Source organism: Haliotis rufescens, unplaced genomic scaffold (genome assembly GCF_023055435.1).
Source record: "Haliotis rufescens isolate VD_foot unplaced genomic scaffold, xgHalRufe1.0.p SCAF_130, whole genome shotgun sequence".
Classification (NCBI taxonomy): Eukaryota; Metazoa; Mollusca; class Gastropoda; order Lepetellida; family Haliotidae; genus Haliotis; species Haliotis rufescens.
In genome coordinates, this window is record NW_025963814.1 from 314244 (window position 1) to 333526 (window position 19283).

Below are 19283 nucleotides of genomic sequence, written 5' to 3' on the forward strand. Positions count from 1 at the left end.
ATCACATACCAACATTGTAGTGATATCACATACCAACATTGTAGTGATATCACATACCAACATTGTAGTGACATCACATGCTGACATTGTAGTGACATCACATGCCGACATTGTAGTGACATCACATACCAACATTGTAGTGACATCACATACTAACATTGTAGTGATATCACATACCAACATTGTAGTGATATCCCATGCCAACATTGTAGTCATATCACATGCCAACATTGTAGTGACATCACATACCAACATTGTAGTGATATCGCATACCAACATTGTAGTGATATCACATACTGACATTTTTGTGATATCACATACCGACATTGTAGTGATATCCCATGCCAACATTGTAGTGACATCACATACCAACATTGTAGTGACATCACATACCGACATTGTAGTGATATCCCATACCAACATTGTAGTGACATCACATGCCGACATTGTAGTGACATCACATGCCGACATTGTAGTGATATCCCATGCCAACATTGTAGTCATATCACATTCCAACATTGTAGTGACATCACATACCAACATTGTAGTGATATCACATGCTGACATTGTAGTGACATCACATGCCGACATTGTAGTGACATCACATACCAACATTGTAGTGACATCACATACTAACATTGTAGTGATATCACATACCAACATTGTAGTGATATCCCATGCCAACATTGTAGTCATATCACATGCCAACATTGTAGTGACATCACATACCAACATTGTAGTGATATCGCATACCAACATTGTAGTGATATCACATACTGACATTTTTGTGATATCACATACCGACATTGTAGTGATATCACACATATACCAACGTCATCAGACTGATGACTCCTCACAGTGAACATGACATGACAGGCTTCACAACGATGTCAACTACACCGTCAGTGTCAACACAAACTCCCCCTCGAAGACAATCATCACTCCAGGGAACACCTTGCAGCATACCCGCTGCAAATTAGCCGAAAATCAGTTCTTTAACTTTCCATGGATCTGACACAAGAACAACCATGGTCTCCCTCAGCTGGTCCTCTGCCTCCCTAAAGTCACCAGCCGACACTGCTTCCTCCACACGCAGTCGTCACGGATCACTGAACACAGACTTCAAACATGCATAAATCTTGGTCATTTTCTAATGTCACCAGTTTTGTTCATAATGAGTTGGTTCCACCTTCCTGAGCACAGCGCAAGGGAGTCCCCCGCTAGCTGTCGAGGTCCCCCGCTAGGTGTCGAGTCCCCCAGCTAGCTGTCGAGTCCCCCCGCTAGCTGTCGAGTCCCCCCGCTAGCTGTCGAGTCCCCCCGCTAGCTGTCGAGTTCCCAAGGTAGCTGTTGAGTCCCCCCGCTAGCTGTCGAGTCCCCGCTAGCTGTCGAGTCCCCGCTAGCTGTCGAGTCCCCCAGCTAGCTGTCGAGTCCCCGCTAGCTGTCGAGTCCCTGCTAGCTGTCGAGTCCCCGCTAGCTGTCGAGTCCCCCCGCTAGCTGTCGAGTCCCCCCGCTAGCTGTCAAGTCCCCCCGCTGGCTGTCGAGTCCCCCCGCTAGCTGTCGAGTCCCCCCGCTAGCTGTCGAGTCCCCTAGCTAGCTGTCGAGTCCCCGCTAGCTGTCGAGTCCCCCGCTAGCTGTCGAGTCCCCGCTAGCTGTCGAGTGCGTCCAACACCTTCATGATCTGCTGCTTGATGATCCTGGTGGCATCGCCGGCCTTGCTGATGATGAACCTGTCCATGTCTGTGATGTGGAAGCCCTCGTCCTCACTTGTGCCGTACTTGAATGTGATGAAGTCTGGATGTTTCTTTTTGGATGTTATTTTGACGACACTGCCGAGGGCGCGGCGAGCTTGGATGTAGGCCATGCCCTTCTTCTTGGGGATGTCTCGGAGGACATATAGGTGGGATGCCGTCACCAGAAGGTAGCTGTAACAACAGGAGAAATGTTACACTTGTAACACACTGTCCTAGAATGTAATCTGGGCAGTGCTAGGCAGATACCAACATCGTAGCAACATAACTTACTGATATTTACTTTACTTACTGACATTGTAGTGACATTGCATGCCAACATTGTAGTGACATCGCATATAGACACAATACATCAACATCGCATACCAATATTGTAGTGACATCGCATACCAACATTCGATGACATCGCATGCCAACATTGTAGTTACATCACATACCGACACCATACATTGACATCACATACCGACACCATACATTGACATCGCATACCAACATTGTAGTGACATCACATACCAACATTGTTGGGACATCGCATACCAACATTGTAGTGACATCACATACCGACACCATACATCGACATCGCATACCAACATTGTAGTGACATCGCATACAGACACAATACATCAACATCTCATACCAACATTGTAGTGACATCGCACACCAACATTGTAGTGACATCACATACCCACACCACACATCGACATCGCACACCAACATTGTACGGACATCACATACCGACAGCGCACATCAACATCGCATACCAACATTGTAGTGACATCGCACACCAACATTGTAGTGACATCACACACCAACATTGTAGTGACATCACATACCGACATCATATATCAACATCGAACACCAACATTGTAGTGACATCACATACCAACATTGTAGTGACATCACATACCGACATCATATATCAACATCGTAGCAACATAAATTACGGACATTGTAGTGACATCACACACCAACATTGTAGTGACATCACATACCGACATCATATATCAACATCGAACACCAACATTGTAGTGACATCACATACCAACATTGTAGTGACATCACACACCAACATTGTAGTGACATCACATACCGACATCATATATCAACATCGTAGCAACATAAATTACGGACATTGTAGTGACATCACACACCAACATTGTAGTGACATCACATACCGACATCATATATCAACATCGTAGCAACATAAATTACGGACATTGTAGTGACATTGAATACAGACACTGAACATCAACATTCACATACCAACATTGTAGATATCACATACCAACATTGTAGATATCACATACCAATTTTGTAGATATCACATACCAACATTGTCGATATCACATACCAACACTGCGGTTATCACAAACCAACATTGTAGATATCACATACCAACACTGTGGTTATCACAAACCAACATTGTAGATATCACATACCAACATTGTAACAATAAAACATGCCAGCCTCTAAATGTAGCGTAGTGATGTCATACATGGATCTACCGTACTGGCAACATGCGACTGTTGATGTGTTACCTGGGGAACATGTAGCCATTGCCCAGCACCTCCTGGCACTGACAGCTGTAGGCCACGTCAGGCTTCTGCAGCCAGCATACATGGATCTACCGTACTGGCAACATGCGACTGTTGATGTGTTACCTGGGGAACATGTAGCCATTGCCCAGCACCTCCTGGCACTGACAGCTGTAGGCCACGTCAGGCTTCTGCAGCCAGCATACATGGATCTACCGTACTGGCAACATGCGACTGTTGATGTGTTACCTGGGGAACATGTAGCCATTGCCCAGCACCTCCTGGCACTGACAGCTGTAGGCCACGTCAGGCTTCTGCAGCCAGCATACATGGATCTACCGTACTGGCAACATGCGACTGTTGATGTGTTACCTTGGGAACATGTAGCCATTGCCCAGCACCTCCTGGCACTGACAGCTGTAGGCCACGTCAGGCTTCTGCAGCCAGCATACATGGATCTACCGTACTGGCAACATGCGACTGTTGATGTGTTACCTGGGGAACATGTAGCCATTGCCCAGCACCTCCTGGCACTGACAGCTGTAGGCCACGTCAGGCTTCTGCAGCCAGGTGTCCAGGCTCACCACTTCCTTCGGCTCATCATCCGACACCGGCAGCATCATGTTGTCTTCTCCTGCAACAGCAACAACTCAGTAGAAGAGGGTAGAACTATGTAGAACAAGAGTAGAACTCAGTAGAACAGGGTAGAACTATGTAGAACAAGAGTAGAACTCAGAAGAACAAGATTAGAACTCAGAAGAACAAGAGTAAAACTCAGTAGAACAAGAATAGAACTATATAGAACAAGAGTAAACCTCTGTAGAACAATGATAGAACTATGTAGAACAAGACTCAAACTCTGTAGAACAAGAATAGAACTATGTAGAACAAGAGTAAAACTCTGTAGAACAATGATAGAACTATGCAGAACAATGATAGAACTATGTAGTACAAAAGTAAAACTTTGTAGGACAATGATAGAACTATGTAGAACAAGAGTAAAAAGCTGTAGAACAATGATAGAACTGTAGAACAATGATAGAACTATGTAGAACAAGAGTAAAACGCTGTAGAACAACGATAGAACTATGTAGAACAAGAGTAAAACTGTAGAACAATGATAGAACTATGTAGAACAAGAGTAGAACTGTAGAACAATGATAGAACTATGTAGAACAAGAGTAAAACTCTGTAGAACAATAGTAGAACTGTAGAACAATGATAGAACTATGTAGAACAAGAGTAAAACTGTGTAGAAAAAGAGTAGACCTATGTAGAACAAGAGTAAAGCTCAGTACAGTAGAAATCAGTGGAACAACAGCAAAATGACACTAAAACCCAGCTGAACAACAACAGAGCCCCAGCTTCCAAACTCCCCACCCTTGAATTAACCCTCCCCAACCCCAGCTTCCAAACTCCCCACCCTTGAATTTACCCTCCCCAACCCCAGCTTCCAAACTCCCCACCCTTGAATTTACCCTCCCCAACCCCAGCTTCCAAACTCCCCACCCTTGAATTAACCCTCCCCAACCCCAGCTTCCAAACTCCCCACCCTTGAATTTACCCTCCCGAACCCAGCTTCCAAACTCCCCACCCTTGAATTAACCCTCCCCAACCCCAGCTTCCAAACTCCCCACCCTTGAATTTACCCTCCCCAACCCCAGCTCCCAAACTCTCCACCCTTAAATTTACCCTCCCCAACCCTGGCTTCCAAACTCCCAACCCTTGATTTAACCCTCCCCAACCCCGGCTTCCAAACTCCCCACCCTTGAATTAACCCTCCCCAACCCCGGCTTCCAAACTCCCCACCCTTGACTTAAACCTCCCCAACCCCAGCTTCCAAACTCCCCACCCTTGAATTAACCCCCCCTAACCCCAGCTTCCAAACTCCCCACCCTTGAATTAACCCTACCCAACCCTGGCTTCCAAACTCCCCACCCTTGAATAAACCCCCCCTAACCCCAGCTTCCAAACTCCCCACCCTTGAATTTACCCTCCCCAGCCCCAGCTTCCAAACTCCCAACCCTTGAGTTTACCCTCCTCAGCCAAAGATTCCAACCGCCCCACACTGTGATCACACTCTCCCCAACCCCCAACCCTGATTTCACCCCCACCTCAGTTTCCCACACCTGTTTCCCCCCTCCCAAGTTTCCCCCACCCCCGATTTCACCCCAACCTCAGTTTCCCACACCTGTTTCCCCCCTCCCCAGTTTCCCCCACCCCAATTTCACCCCCACCCCAGTTTAACACACCTGTTTCCCCCCATCCCCGATTTCACAGCTCCTGCCTCCTACCTTCATCATCATCCCCGATCGTGAAGACGTTGGCCATGTTCCTGTATCGCTTGCCCAGCCTGTCTGTGTTGCTCACATGCCTGTACCAGCAATGAAAAATATAAACGTGGAAATAAGCAGGAAGATCATAATTCAATTATTATTACATACATAATCTACCGCAGGGATCCAGGTACTAGTATCTTCTCAAATGCGGTTTCATCTGTCCCCCGACCAGTGGATCTGTTTGGATTCCAGTTATCATATTCAACTTGGGGAGTACACAACCAAGATGCCTATAGGCATCGGGCACCCATTCCCTGCTGGGTGAACAGAGGTAAATTTGAACTAAGGCACTTGCCCAAGGTGACACCACAAGTTTTGATTCTTGTGTTTCGGGGGAATGTACGTGTTCGTATTTCCACCCTCTGGTCATCCACCATTGGACGAGTGGGTTCTTTTGAGAGCACAGGGTGAACGTACTGTGCACTGGGGGTAGTGACAACACCGTAAAGACCTGTAAACATTGTTGGTCCCAAGGCTGAATAACGACCTGGTAAGTAGCAGGATACAATCTCAGCTCTTGCTAACCTGGTGCTTTGTGGCTGTCTCTCAAACTAATTTCATTGCAACCAGATTTACCATATCTAGAGTTATCCCTACCTCTCTATTGGAGTCTGGTCATCTACAGAGTTACTCCTACCTCTCTATCGGGGTCTGGTCATCTACAGAGTTATCCCTACATCTCTATTGGAGTCTGGTCATCTACAGGGTTATCCCTACCTCTCTATTGGGGTCTGGTCATCTACAGGGTTATCCCTACCTCTCTATTGGAGTCTGGTCATCTACAGGGTTACTCCTACCTCTCTATTGGAGTCTGGTCATCTACAGGGTTATCCCTACCTCTCTATTGGAGTCTGGTCATCTACAGAGTTATCCCTACCTCTCTATTGGGGTCTGGTCATCTACAGGGTTATCCCTACCTCTCTATTGGAGTCTGGTCATCTACAGAGTTATCCCTACCTCTCTATTGGAGTCTGGTCATCTACCGAGTTACTCCTACCTCTCTATCGGGGTCTGGTCATCTACAGAGTTATCCCTACATCTCTATTGGAGTCTGGTCATCTACAGGGTTATCCCTACCTCTCTATTGGGGTCTGGTCATCTACAGAGTTACTCCTACCTCTCTATTGGGGTCTGGTCATCTACAGAGTTATCCCTACCTCTCTATCGGAGTCTGGTCATCTACAGAGTTATCCCTACCTCTCTATCGGGGTCTGGTCATCTACAGGGTTATCCCTACCTCTCTATCGGGGTCTGGTCATCTACAGAGTTATCCCTACCTCTCTATCGGGGTCTGGTCATCTACAGAGTTATCCCTACCTCTCTATTGGAGTCTGGTCATCTACAGAGTTACTCCTACCTCTCTATTGGGGTCTGGTCATCTACAGGGTTATCCCTACCTCTCTATTGGGGTCTGGTCATCTACAGAGTTATCCCTATCTCTCTATCGGGGTCTGGTCATCTACAGAGTTATCCCTACCTCTCTATTGGGGTCTGGTCATCTACAGAGTTACTCCTACCTCTCTATTGGAGTCTGGTCATCTACAGAGTTATCCCTACCTCTCTATTGGAGTCTGGTCATCTACAGAGTTACTCCTACCTCTCTATCAGGGTCTGGTCATCTACAGGGTTATCCCTACCTCTCTATTGGGGTCTGGTCATCTACAGGGTTATCCCTACCTCTCTATCGGGGTCTGGTCATCTACAGGGTTATCCCTACCTCTCTATCAGGGTCTGGTCATCTACAGGGTTATCCCTACCTCTCTATTGGGGTCTGGTCATCTACAGAGTTATCCCTACCTCTCTATCGGGGTCTGGTCATCTACAGAGTTATCCCTACCTCTCTATCGGGGTCTGGTCATCTACAGAGTTATCCCTACCTCTCTATTGGGGTCTGGTCATCTACAGAGTTATCCCTACCTCTCTATTGGGGTCTGGTCATCTACAGAGTTATCCCTACCTCTCTATTGGGGTCTGGTCATCTACAGAGTTACTCCTACCTGTCTATTGGGGTCTGGTCATCTACAGAGTTACTCCTACCTGTCTATTGGGGTCTGGTCATCTACAGAGTTACTCCTACCTCTCTATTGGGGTCTGGTCATCTACAGAGTTACTCCTACCTGTCTATTGGGGTCTGGTCATCTACAGAGTTATCCCTACCTCTCTATCGGGGTCTGGTCATCTACAGAGTTACTCCTACCTCTCTATCGGGGTCTGGTCATCTACAGAGTTATCCCTACCTCTCTATTGGGGTCTGGTCATCTACAGAGTTACTCCTACCTCTCTATCGGGGTCTGGTCATCTACAGGGTTATCCCTACATCTCTATTGGGGTCTGGTCATCTACAGAGTTACTCCTACCTCTCTATTGGGGTCTGGTCGTTTTTGATGTAGTTGGCCAGTTTCTCCTTCATCTCCACTGACTTGCTCTTGACCACTGTCGACAGCTTCCCAAACAGGTCCCGGGTCAGCTGTAACAGGGGAGACAGAAATTGAGGGAAGACAAAGTAGAGATAATTTATGGATAACAACTTTTTTATTTACAGAATAAGCAGTTGTTAAGCAAGCCTTGCTTGACAACAGCATAAGGATCTATACCAAAATGTTGGGCTGCTGTGAATAAAGAAGTTGTTATCCATAATTTATCTTTACTTTATGGGAAATACGACAGTTGTAGCAGTTGTGGAAAAAGGATCTTTTCACATCACGATCGGGGGCAGTCAGGTAGCCAGCCTAGTGGTTAAAGCGTTCGCCCGACATGCTGAAGACCCGGGTTCGATTCCCAACATGGGTACAATGTGTGATATTGCTGGAATATTGCTAAAAGCGGCGTAAACACATACTCACTCACTCACTCACAGTTTACAATAGACTTACAGCGATAGCACACTATGATCACTTGAGTGAGTGAGTGAGTGAGTGAGTGAGTGAGTGAGTGAGTGAGTGAGTGAGTATAATAATCCAGCCATTTACGGAGACCATCTACCTTCCCAGCATGTACTCACTGAGGTCTGTATCATGGAAGTCTATGTGAGTGAGTGAGTGAGTGAGTATGGTTTTACACCGCTTTTAGCAATATTCCAGCAATATCACGGCGGGGACACCAGAAATGGGCTTCACACATTGTACCTATTTCGGGAATCAAACCCGGGTCTTCGGCGTGATGAGCGAACGTTTTAACCACTAGGCTACCTGACCACCCCATGATCACTTGAGAAATGGGCCCTGTTGAAACAAACAGACTTGTTTATCTTTACTCTGTGGAGTTTTAACTGTTCTTGCTTCTAACCGAGGCAAAGTTATGTTTTGCTGCACGCTCCAATGCTCCACTACCTCAACACTACACCTCCACCCCCATGTGACCGACGTGTGTAACGTACTGTTTTACTGTTGGCGAAGTCGTCGCTGTTTTCCGCGTCACTGGCGCTGCTTGGAGTGCCGGGGGAACATGCGATGCAGGTCCGACTGTTGTGATTGACAAGTCCCTCCCCAAGGTTATCCCGCAGCAGTTGGTGCAGGGCTGTAACCATAGCAACAGTCACCATAGCGACGATTGATAAAGCTATAGAGGACTAAAAATCATTCATGTTGAAAAGTCAAATTTATCCATGCATACAGTATTTGCAATATTGGGATATTTTTGGCCAGAATGAATTGTGTTGAGTTGACAGAGGTGCTTGCATCCCCAGAATTGCATTTATAATGCGCCAGATTCCATTCACCAAGTGGATGCTCATAGCGCTACACTATTATTACCCTGTTCAATGGATCAGTGAGCACACGATTTTCAATCTCAGCTCCCTGGGGAGTATACAACCCAAGCTGCCTGTGAGGCGCTAGAAGGTTAACAGACACATTACATCTCATCCTACTGGGTACCCACTCACTGCTGGGTGAACAGAGGCACATTTCGAACAAAGTCACTTGCCTAAGGAGACACCACATGTGGTACATGTGCTTCAGTGTGGGGCAGGACCGAAGCCCTAGAAACTCTCAGGAGTCAAGCTGCTGAACGTGGTCACCCATCCAACTACTCTCCGAGACCGACGTTGCTTAACTTCACCTGAATTGTGATCTGTGCGCTGTGCACAGGACCACGTGCCACCAAGCCTGACCACCCAAGCCATCATGTGGCCTCTAACGCCAAGCACAGGGCCTACTTATGGAAAGAAGTTATCATTATGAATGCCATTGTTATGAATAATGCAGACATACATCTCTCTGTTTTCAACGGTGTGGAAAGGGAGATAACTGAGTGGCTACCTACCAGCATAGCCTCCCCTTGCCATGCTGATGTACTGCTGACTCTTCTGCAGGAAGTTGGCCACCACCATGTTGACAAACTGGTCCTCCTCCTCCCGCCCGCTGCCCAGGAAACACAGGTGTTCCCCTGCTGCCACTGAACCTGGGGGACACAAAGTAATTATAGAATACTACACCTCCTCCCCCCGCCCGCTGCCCAGGAAACACAGGTGTTCACCTGCTGCCACTGAACCTGGGGGACATAAACTAATTATAGAATACTACACCTCCTCCCCCCGCCCGCTGCCCAGGAAACACAGGTGTTCCCCTGCTGCCACTGAACCTGGGGGACATAAACTAATTATAGAATACTACACCTCCTCCCCCCGCCCGCTGCCCAGGAAACACAGGTGTTCCCCTGCTGCCACTGAACCTGGGGGACATAAACTAATTATAGAATACAACACCTCCCCCCGCCCGCTGCCCAGGAAACACAGGTGTTCCCCTGCTGCCACTGAACCTGGGGGACATAAACTAATTATAGAATACAACAACACCTCCCCCCGCCCGCTGCCCAGGAAACACAGGTGTTCCCCTGCTGCCACTGAACCTGGGGGACATAAACTAATTATAGAATACAACAACACCTCCCCCCGCCCGCTGCCCAGGAAATACGGGTGTTCCCCTGTGTTAGGGATCTAATCCTGAATCCCCATGGGGGTCTCACCCTGAATCCCCATGGGGGTCTCACCCTGAATCCTAAAGATATCTAACCCTCAATCCTCATGGGAATCTAATCTTGAAACCCCATGGGGGCCTAACCTTGAATCCCAACGGGGGTCTTACTCTGAATCCACACAGAGATCTAACCCTGAATCCCCATGGGGATCTAATCCTGAAACGCAATTGGGGTCTAACCCTGAATCCCAACGGAGATTTAACCCTGAATCCCCACAGGGGTCTAACCCTGAATCCCCACGGAGATCTAACCCTGAATCCCCATTGGGATCTAATCCTGAAACCCAATTAGGGTCTAACCCTGAATCCCCACAGGGGTCTTACCCTGAATCCCAATGGGGGTCTAACCCTGAATCCCCACAGAAATCTAACCCTGAATACCCATGGGGATCTAATCCTGAAACTCCATGGGAGTCTAACCTTGAATCCCAACGGGGGTCTTACCCTGAATCCCCACAGAGATCTAACCCAGAATCCCCACAGGGGTCTCACCCTGAATCCCCATGGGGGTCTCACCCTGAGTCCTAAAGATATCTAACCCTCAATCCCCATGGGGAGCTAATCCTGAATCCCCACGGGGGTCTAACCCTGAATTCCCACAGGGGTCTAACCCTGAATCCCCAGCAGGGATCTAACCCTGATTCCCCACAGGGGTCAGTGCATACATCATGAATCCTGTCAGTAGCAGATTACCTGTGGCGAGTGCAGAGCTCCGTGTGGCAAACAGCGCATGAACAGCCGTGCTGAACTCCACTGGGTTCTGCAACATCTATAAACACAGAACACTTCATGCAGAACACTCATGTCAAGACAGAAGCACTGAATCAATGTGTTTTTAAAGGAGTGCGTGAGTAAATGTTGCCTAAATACTGGGCCAGGCAATCCCCACAAAAACAAACATGAGGAACTGGGGGCCTATTCTGCTCTGAGATCACCATGACAACCAAAACATGAGAAACTGGGGGCCTATTCTGCTCTGAGATCCCCATGACAACAAAAATAAGATACTGGGGGCCTATTCCTCTCTGGGATCCCCATGACAACAAACAGGAGGTACTAGGGGCCTATTCTGCTCTGAGATCACCATGACAACAAACATAAAGTACTGGGGGCCTATTCTGCTCTGAGATCCCCATGACAACAAACATGAGGTACTGGGGGCCTATTCTGCCCTGGGATCCCCATGACAACAAACATAAGATACTGGGGGCCTTTTCTGCCCTGAGATCCCCATGACAACAAACATGAGGTACTGGGGGCCTATTCTTATCTGAGATCCCCATGACAACAAACATGAAGTACTGGGGGCCTATTCTGCTCTGAGATCCCCACAACAACAAACATGAGGTACTGGGGGCCTATTCTTATCTGAGATCCCCATGACAACAAACATGAAGTACTGGGGGCCTATTCTGCTCTGAGATCACCATGACAACAAACATGAGGTACTGGGGGCCTATTCTGCTCTGAGATCACCATGACAACAAACATGAGGTACTGGGGGCCTATTCTGCTCTGAGATCACCATGACAACAAACAGGAGGTACTGGGGGCCTATTCTGCTCTGAGATCCCCACAACAACAAACATGAGGTACTGGGGGCCTATTCTTATCTGAGATCCCCATGACAACAAACATGAAGTACTGGGGGCCTATTCTGCTCTGAGATCCCCATGACAACAAACATGAGGTACTGGGGGCCTATTCTGCTCTGGGATCACCATGACAACAAACATGAGGTACTGGGGGCCTATTCTGCTCTGAGATCCCCACAACAACAAACATGAGGTACTGGGGGCCTATTCTTATCTGAGATCCCCATGACAACAAACATGAAGTACTGGGGGCCTATTCTGCTCTGAGATCCCCATGACAACAAACATGAGGTACTGGGGGCCTATTCTGCTCTGGGATCCCCATGACAACAAACATGAGGTACTGGGGGCCTATTCTGCCCTGGGATCCCCATGACAACAAACATAAGATACTGGGGGCCTATTCTGCCCTGGGATCCCCATGACAACAAACATGAGGTACTGGAGGCCTATTCTGCTCTGAGATCACCATGACAACAAACATGAGGTACTGGGGGCCTATTCTGCTCTGAGATCACCATGACAACAAACATGAGGTACTGGAGGCCTATTCTGCTCTGAGATCACCATGACAACAAACATAAGATACTGGGGGCCTATTCTGCCCTGGGATCCCCACAACAACAAACATGAGGTACTGGGGGCCTATTCTGCTCTGAGATCACCATGACAACAAACAGGAGGTACTGGGGGCCTATTCTGCTCTGAGATCCCCATGACAACAAACATGAGGTACTGGGGGCCTATTCTGCTCTGAGATCACCATGACAACAAACATGAGGTACTGGGGGCCTATTCTGCTCTGGGATCCCCATGACAACAAACATGAGGTACTGGGGGCCTATTCTGCTCTGAGATCCCCATGACAACAAACATGAGGTACTGGGGGCCTATTCTGCTCTGGGATCCCCATGACAACAAACATGAGGTACTGGGGGCCTATTCTGCTCTGGGATCCCAACAAAAAAAACATGAAGTACTGGGGGCCTATTCTGCTCTGAGATCCCCATGACAACAAACTTGAGGTACTGGTCGCCTATTCTGCCCTGAGATCCCCATGACAACAAACATAAGATACTGGGGGCCTATTCTGGTCTGGGATCACCATGACAACAAACATGAGGTACTGGGGGCCTATTCTGCTCTGGGATCCCCACAACAATAAACATGAGGTACTGGGGGCCTATTCTGCTCTGAGATCACCATGACAACAAACATAAGATACTGAGGGCCTATTCTGCTCTGAGATCACCATGACAACAAACATGAGGTACGGGGGCCTATTCTGCTCTGAGATCACCATGACAACAAACATGAGGTACTGGGGGCCTATTCTGCTCTGAGATCACCATGACAACAAACATGAGGTACTGGGGGCCTATTCTGCTCTGAGACCACCATGACAACAAACATGAGGTACTGGGGGCCTATTCTGCTCTGAGATCACCATGACAACAAACATAAGATACTGAGTGCCTATTCTGCTCTGAGATCCCCATGACAACAAACATGAGGTACGGGGGCCTATTCTGCTCTGAGATCACCATGACAACAAACATGAGGTACTGGGGGCCTATTCTGCTCTGAGACCACCATGACAACAAACATGAGGTACTGGGGGCCTATTCTGCTCTGAGATCACCATGACAACAAACATGAGGTACTGGGGGCCTATTCTGCTCTGGGATCACCAAGACAACAAACGAGGTACTGGGGACTCATTCTGCTCTGAGATCACCATGACAACAAACATGAGGTACTGGGGGCCTATTCTGCCCTGGGATCCCCATGACAACAAACATAAGATACTGGGGGCCTATTCTGCTCTGAGATCACCATGACAACAAACATGAGGTACTGGGGGCCTATTCTGCTCTGAGATCACCATGACAACAAACATAAGATACTGGGGGCCTATTCTGCTCTGAGATCACCATGACAACAAACATGAGGTACTGGGGGCCTATTCTGCTCTGAGATCACCATGACAACAAACATGAGGTACTGGGGGCCTATTCTGCTCTGAGATCACCATGACAACAAACATGAGGTACTGGGGGCCTATTCTGCTCTGAGATCACCATGACAACAAACATGAGGTACTGGGGGCCTATTCTGCTCTGAGATCACCATGACAACAAACATGAGGTACTGGGGGCCTATTCTGCTCTGAGATCACCATGACAACAAACATGAGGTACTGGGGGCCTATTCTGCTCTGAGATCACCATGACAACAAACATGAGGTACTGGGGGCCTATTCTGCTCTGAGGTCCCCATAAGGCAGATAGATGAACAGTGAAGTAAGCATTTGCAACACACCAAGTTAGCATCGAGGTGGAAGGCTGTGGGTAGGTGTCCGCTGTTGTACTGGTCCGCTGGCCGGCAGTCGACGATGAAGTATCGCACTCCATCCTCCTGTAACACAGCAGCATGTTACCATGACAACATCATGACATGCATATTCTTGTCAACAAACTGCAACACGTTACTATGGCTAATTGCCATTGGCAATACATCGAAATGACAATATGCATAATCTTGTCACCTTGGTAACACATATCAACTCATTACCATAACAACAAAACTCAGCATGTCACCTTGGACAAAACAGCAACATGTAATGACACGGATTATTTGTTGTTTAACGCTGCACTCAGCAATATTCAAACTAAATGATGCAGGTCTGTGAATAATCAAGTCTGGACTAGACAATCCAGTGATTTACATTATGAGCATTGATCTTCACAATTGGGATACGATGACATGCATCAACCAAGTCAGCGAGTCTGACCACCCGATCCCATTGGTCGCCTCTTACGACAAGTATAGTCATCTTTTTTGGCAAGCATGGGGTGCTGAAGACCTAATCTACCCATTATCTCCATGGGTCTGTAATTCTACGAAAACAATTGTGGCCAGTGAGAGATTGCTGGCAATGTGCGTACGCTGCGCGCACACTACATAAGATACATGGGGCCGTTGCTGAAGGCCTTCTTGAAGACAGATCTTCAGTGGGTATTGGGTATGGGTTTACGCCGCTTTTAGCAATATTCCAGCAATATCACGTCAGGGGACACCAGAAATGGGCTTCACACATTGTACCCATGTCGGGAATCGAACCCAGATCTTCGGCTTGACGAGCAACGCTTTAACCACTAGGCTACCCGACCGCCCCAGACAGATCTTCAAGTGGGTAATGACACTACTACATAGACTCACCGCTGCCAGTTCGCTAGCCTGCAGGAGTTCCATGACGGACACAGGGAGACACAGCGCCTGCCCCACCTGATCTTCAAGGGGGTAATGACACTACTACATAGACTCACCGCTGCCAGTTCGCTAGCCTGCAGGAGTTCCATGACGGACACAGGGAGACACAGCGCCTGCCCCACCTGATCTTCAAGGGGGTAATGACACTACTACATAGACTCACCGCTGCCAGTTCGCTAGCCTGCAGGAGTTCCATGACGGACACAGGGAGACACAGCGCCTGCCCCACCTGATCTTCAAGGGGGTAATGACACTACTACATAGACTCACCGCTGCCAGTTCGCTAGCCTGCAGGAGTTCCATGACGGACACAGGGAGACACAGCGCCTGCCCCACCTGATCTTCAAGGGGGTAATGACACTACTACATAGACTCACCGCTGCCAGTTCGCTAGCCTGCAGGAGTTCCATGACGGACACAGGGAGACACAGCGCCTGCCCCACCTGATCTTCAAGGGGGTAATGACACTACTACATAGACTCACCGCTGCCAGTTCGCTAGCCTGCAGGAGTTCCATGACGGACACAGGGAGACACAGCGCCTGCCCCACCTGATCTTCAAGGGGGTAATGACACTACTACATAGACTCACCGCTGCCAGTTCGCTAGCCTGCAGGAGTTCCATGACGGACACAGGGAGACACAGCGCCTGCCCCACCTGATCTTCAAGGGGGTAATGACACTACTACATAGACTCACCGCTGCCAGTTCGCTAGCCTGCAGGAGTTCCATGACGGACACAGGGAGACACAGCGCCTGCCCCACCTGATCTTCAAGGGGGTAATGACACTACTACATAGACTCACCGCTGCCAGTTCGCTAGCCTGCAGGAGTTCCATGATGGACACAGGGAGACACAGCGCCTGCCCCACCTGATCTTCAAGGGGGTAATGACACTACTACATAGACTCACCGCTGCCAGTTCGCTAGCCTGCAGGAGTTCCATGACGGACACAGGGAGACACAGCGCCTGCCCCACCTGATCTTCAAGGGGGTAATGACACTACTACATAGACTCACCGCTGCCAGTTCGCTAGCCTGCAGGAGTTCCATGACGGACACAGGGAGACACAGCGCCTGCCCCACCTGATCTTCAAGGGGGTAATGACACTACTACATAGACTCACCGCTGCCAGTTCGCTAGCCTGCAGGAGTTCCATGACGGACACGAGGAGACACAGCGCCTGCCCCAGACAGATCTTCAAGGGGGTAATGACACTACTACATAGACTCACCGCTGCCAGTTCGCTAGCCTGCAGGAGTTCCATGACGGACACGGGGAGACACAGCGCCTGCCCCACCTGCTCCCCAACCCCCTCCTGCACTGGCGCCAGGGACGTCCCAAACAGCGGCATCTGGTAGTCCTGCAACATCGACACCACAGCAGCTGTCAATACTGATGAATCATCACATTTGGAATTATCCAGTTCCTACTCATGAACTGCAAACATGATCTACCGAATTTGACTTAGTAAATGCCCAGGGAGCTCTCAAAATTAGAATTAGAGTTGAAATATCGTAAATTTCGTGGTTTATGCTGACAGCCTGAAATGATACAAAAGAAAAGTGGGTGTATTATACACGACAGATATATTTTTCCAGAATTTAATTACCCATAATTAAGGGTGCATACAACACACAGGTGCGTATTATTCACGAATATATAAGTCTTACAAGTGTATATTGATCAATCGGAAGAGGTCCTAATTGGGATTGTATTATATTGGCAAATATCTCCATGGGCGCTTATTAGAGCAGGGCAGTTATTACATCGAATACGGTAAATGTCATGTGGAGCCGATTGTATTCTCCATGGATCTAATACCAACTTGGAGGAGCCGTCCTAAACACCACATGAACTGAACTCATTGAAGCAGTTCTGCAGAAAGCAACATGTTCATATAATTTCAAAGTCATTGTTAAAAGTTCAGTTTCCACCCTTGCCGAACTAGGCTGGAATTCCTGGGCTTGATCATAGCGCCACCAGTGGTTATTACCAGTTATGTCCCTTCTAAACCTCTACTTTGGAGCATTCAGAGTCCACTTCTCGTATCACTTGCATTTGATTCAAACAAAATGGCGGCATCAAGTCAAGCGATCTGATCGCTAATCAAGATCGATATTGTGATAAAACGTGTCTTACATCGCGATGCCCATCAAATCACGTGAGCACCTTGATTAAAAACATGAAAACATTTGGAAAATATCTGCTGACATAAGTTGGAGGTGCACATGCTTTACAAATCTGGCAATTGACCGAAATCAGCACGACAGTTTACGAACCAGATTTCTATTTCGTTGCACGAACTTGATTGGACTATGCATAGACTCGTAAGCCCAGTCAAAATGTATTTCCATAATACCAGCCTAATTCGGCAAGGGTGGAAACTGGACTTTAAAGTCAGTTAACTCTCTTGCCTCGGGAGAGTTGTTAAAGCATGCATTCATTACAATCTAGTTGGTCATCTTACAAAATTCAAAACAAAATTCAGTCACAACATTTGCATTGTGACACAATAAGTTAATCATCAGATTTTCACCAAGTATTGTAGTGTTCTCTGAACTCACCCTCCTGAAAGACTGCGGTGTTTTTGTCTCGTAGTACTGTGCCAGGGAGCAGAAGTCCTCAATGTCCTCTGCCTCAAGGCCTGATGGGAAGGACACAATCTTCTCTGGAAATGACAAGTCTCTAAACATTTCAAACTTGCTTCACATTTCATGACCTAAACATCTTCTCTTACAGGAAACGATCTTCTCTGGAAATGACAAGTCTCTAAACATTTCAACCTTGCTTCACATATCATGACCTAAACATTTAAGGATTGAAGTTGTATTTGTTGACGTTCATCAGCTGATGAAGACAGTGACTCACGTGAGCAAATTCCACGATGTGTGAAGAGCTTCATGGTAAATTTGCTCACATGAGCCACTGTCTTCATCAGCTGATGAACGTCAACAAATACAACTTCAATCCTTAGATTGACAGATACATAAATCATAATAAACAATCCATTTAACATCAAACTTTAATTATTGAAAGGGAACTATATCAACGCGGAGAGTCGTGACGTCGTGACGTCATCCGTCCCAAACATTCCACATGGAGTGACATCCCTTGATTTTACAAACGGCAGAAAATGGCGGCTACCGCAATGTCATTTGCTTGAAATACAAGTTGCACCCAGTAAAGTAGCATTGGAATTGGAGTGAGTGAGTATGGTTTTACGCCGCTTTTAGCAATATTCCAGCAATATCACGGCGGGGGACACCAGAAATGGGCATCACACATTGTACCCATGTCGGGAATCGAACCCGGGTCTTCGGCGTGACGAGCTAACGCTTTAACCACAAGGCTACCCGACCGCCCCCATTGAAATTGGAAAGATTTCCAGACCCGGCTCATGCTGAAAATGGATTGCTATTAACGTTCTGTGAACTTTGGGTGTGTGTTTGAGTCATACTACGGCTGCTGATGGGGATAACCGCTTGAGGCGGCGCGGTTGGATTTCCCGAGGCACGATAGTGTGGAGCTCAGTGATTTCTTTTGGTAAGTCGACATTCTCTGTTATAGCTTCGAATGGACCCTTCATTTCGGTGACCCAACATTTACAAGATCTGTCTGACTTCAAAGCCTGCATCATTCATAGCCTAAATTGATGTCGCTCTCAGTTTTGCCTAATTATTTATTATGTTATTTTGGGACATTGAGGAATTCCCCGAACGTAGTTCTGTATGTCTCCGCGCGATTGACAACGTAATCACGTGACATACTGACGTTCATCAGGAGGTGAGGTGAAATTGAGTTTAACGTCGCGTCC

The 19283-nt window shown here is 47.7% G+C and overlaps 1 protein-coding gene across 1 annotated transcript in view; it reads right to left on the minus strand.

The window, feature by feature from the left end:
• Positions 1–1513: 1513 nt before the first annotated feature.
• LOC124116550 (TBC1 domain family member 23-like) overlaps positions 1514–19283 on the minus strand; it is a 36267-nt gene continuing 18497 nt past the window's right edge. The window contains exons 8-17 of the mRNA XM_048394875.1: positions 18034–18137; positions 16701–16829; positions 14516–14611; positions 11292–11367; positions 9886–10023; positions 8999–9138; positions 7980–8089; positions 5578–5657; positions 3779–3917; positions 1514–1922 (exon numbers count right to left, since the gene is read on the minus strand). Of these exons, the coding sequence (XP_048250832.1) occupies positions 1646–1922; positions 3779–3917; positions 5578–5657; positions 7980–8089; positions 8999–9138; positions 9886–10023; positions 11292–11367; positions 14516–14611; positions 16701–16829; positions 18034–18137 (1289 nt within the window). The 3' untranslated portion in view covers positions 1514–1645. The remainder of the gene's footprint in view (positions 1923–3778; positions 3918–5577; positions 5658–7979; positions 8090–8998; positions 9139–9885; positions 10024–11291; positions 11368–14515; positions 14612–16700; positions 16830–18033; positions 18138–19283) is intronic.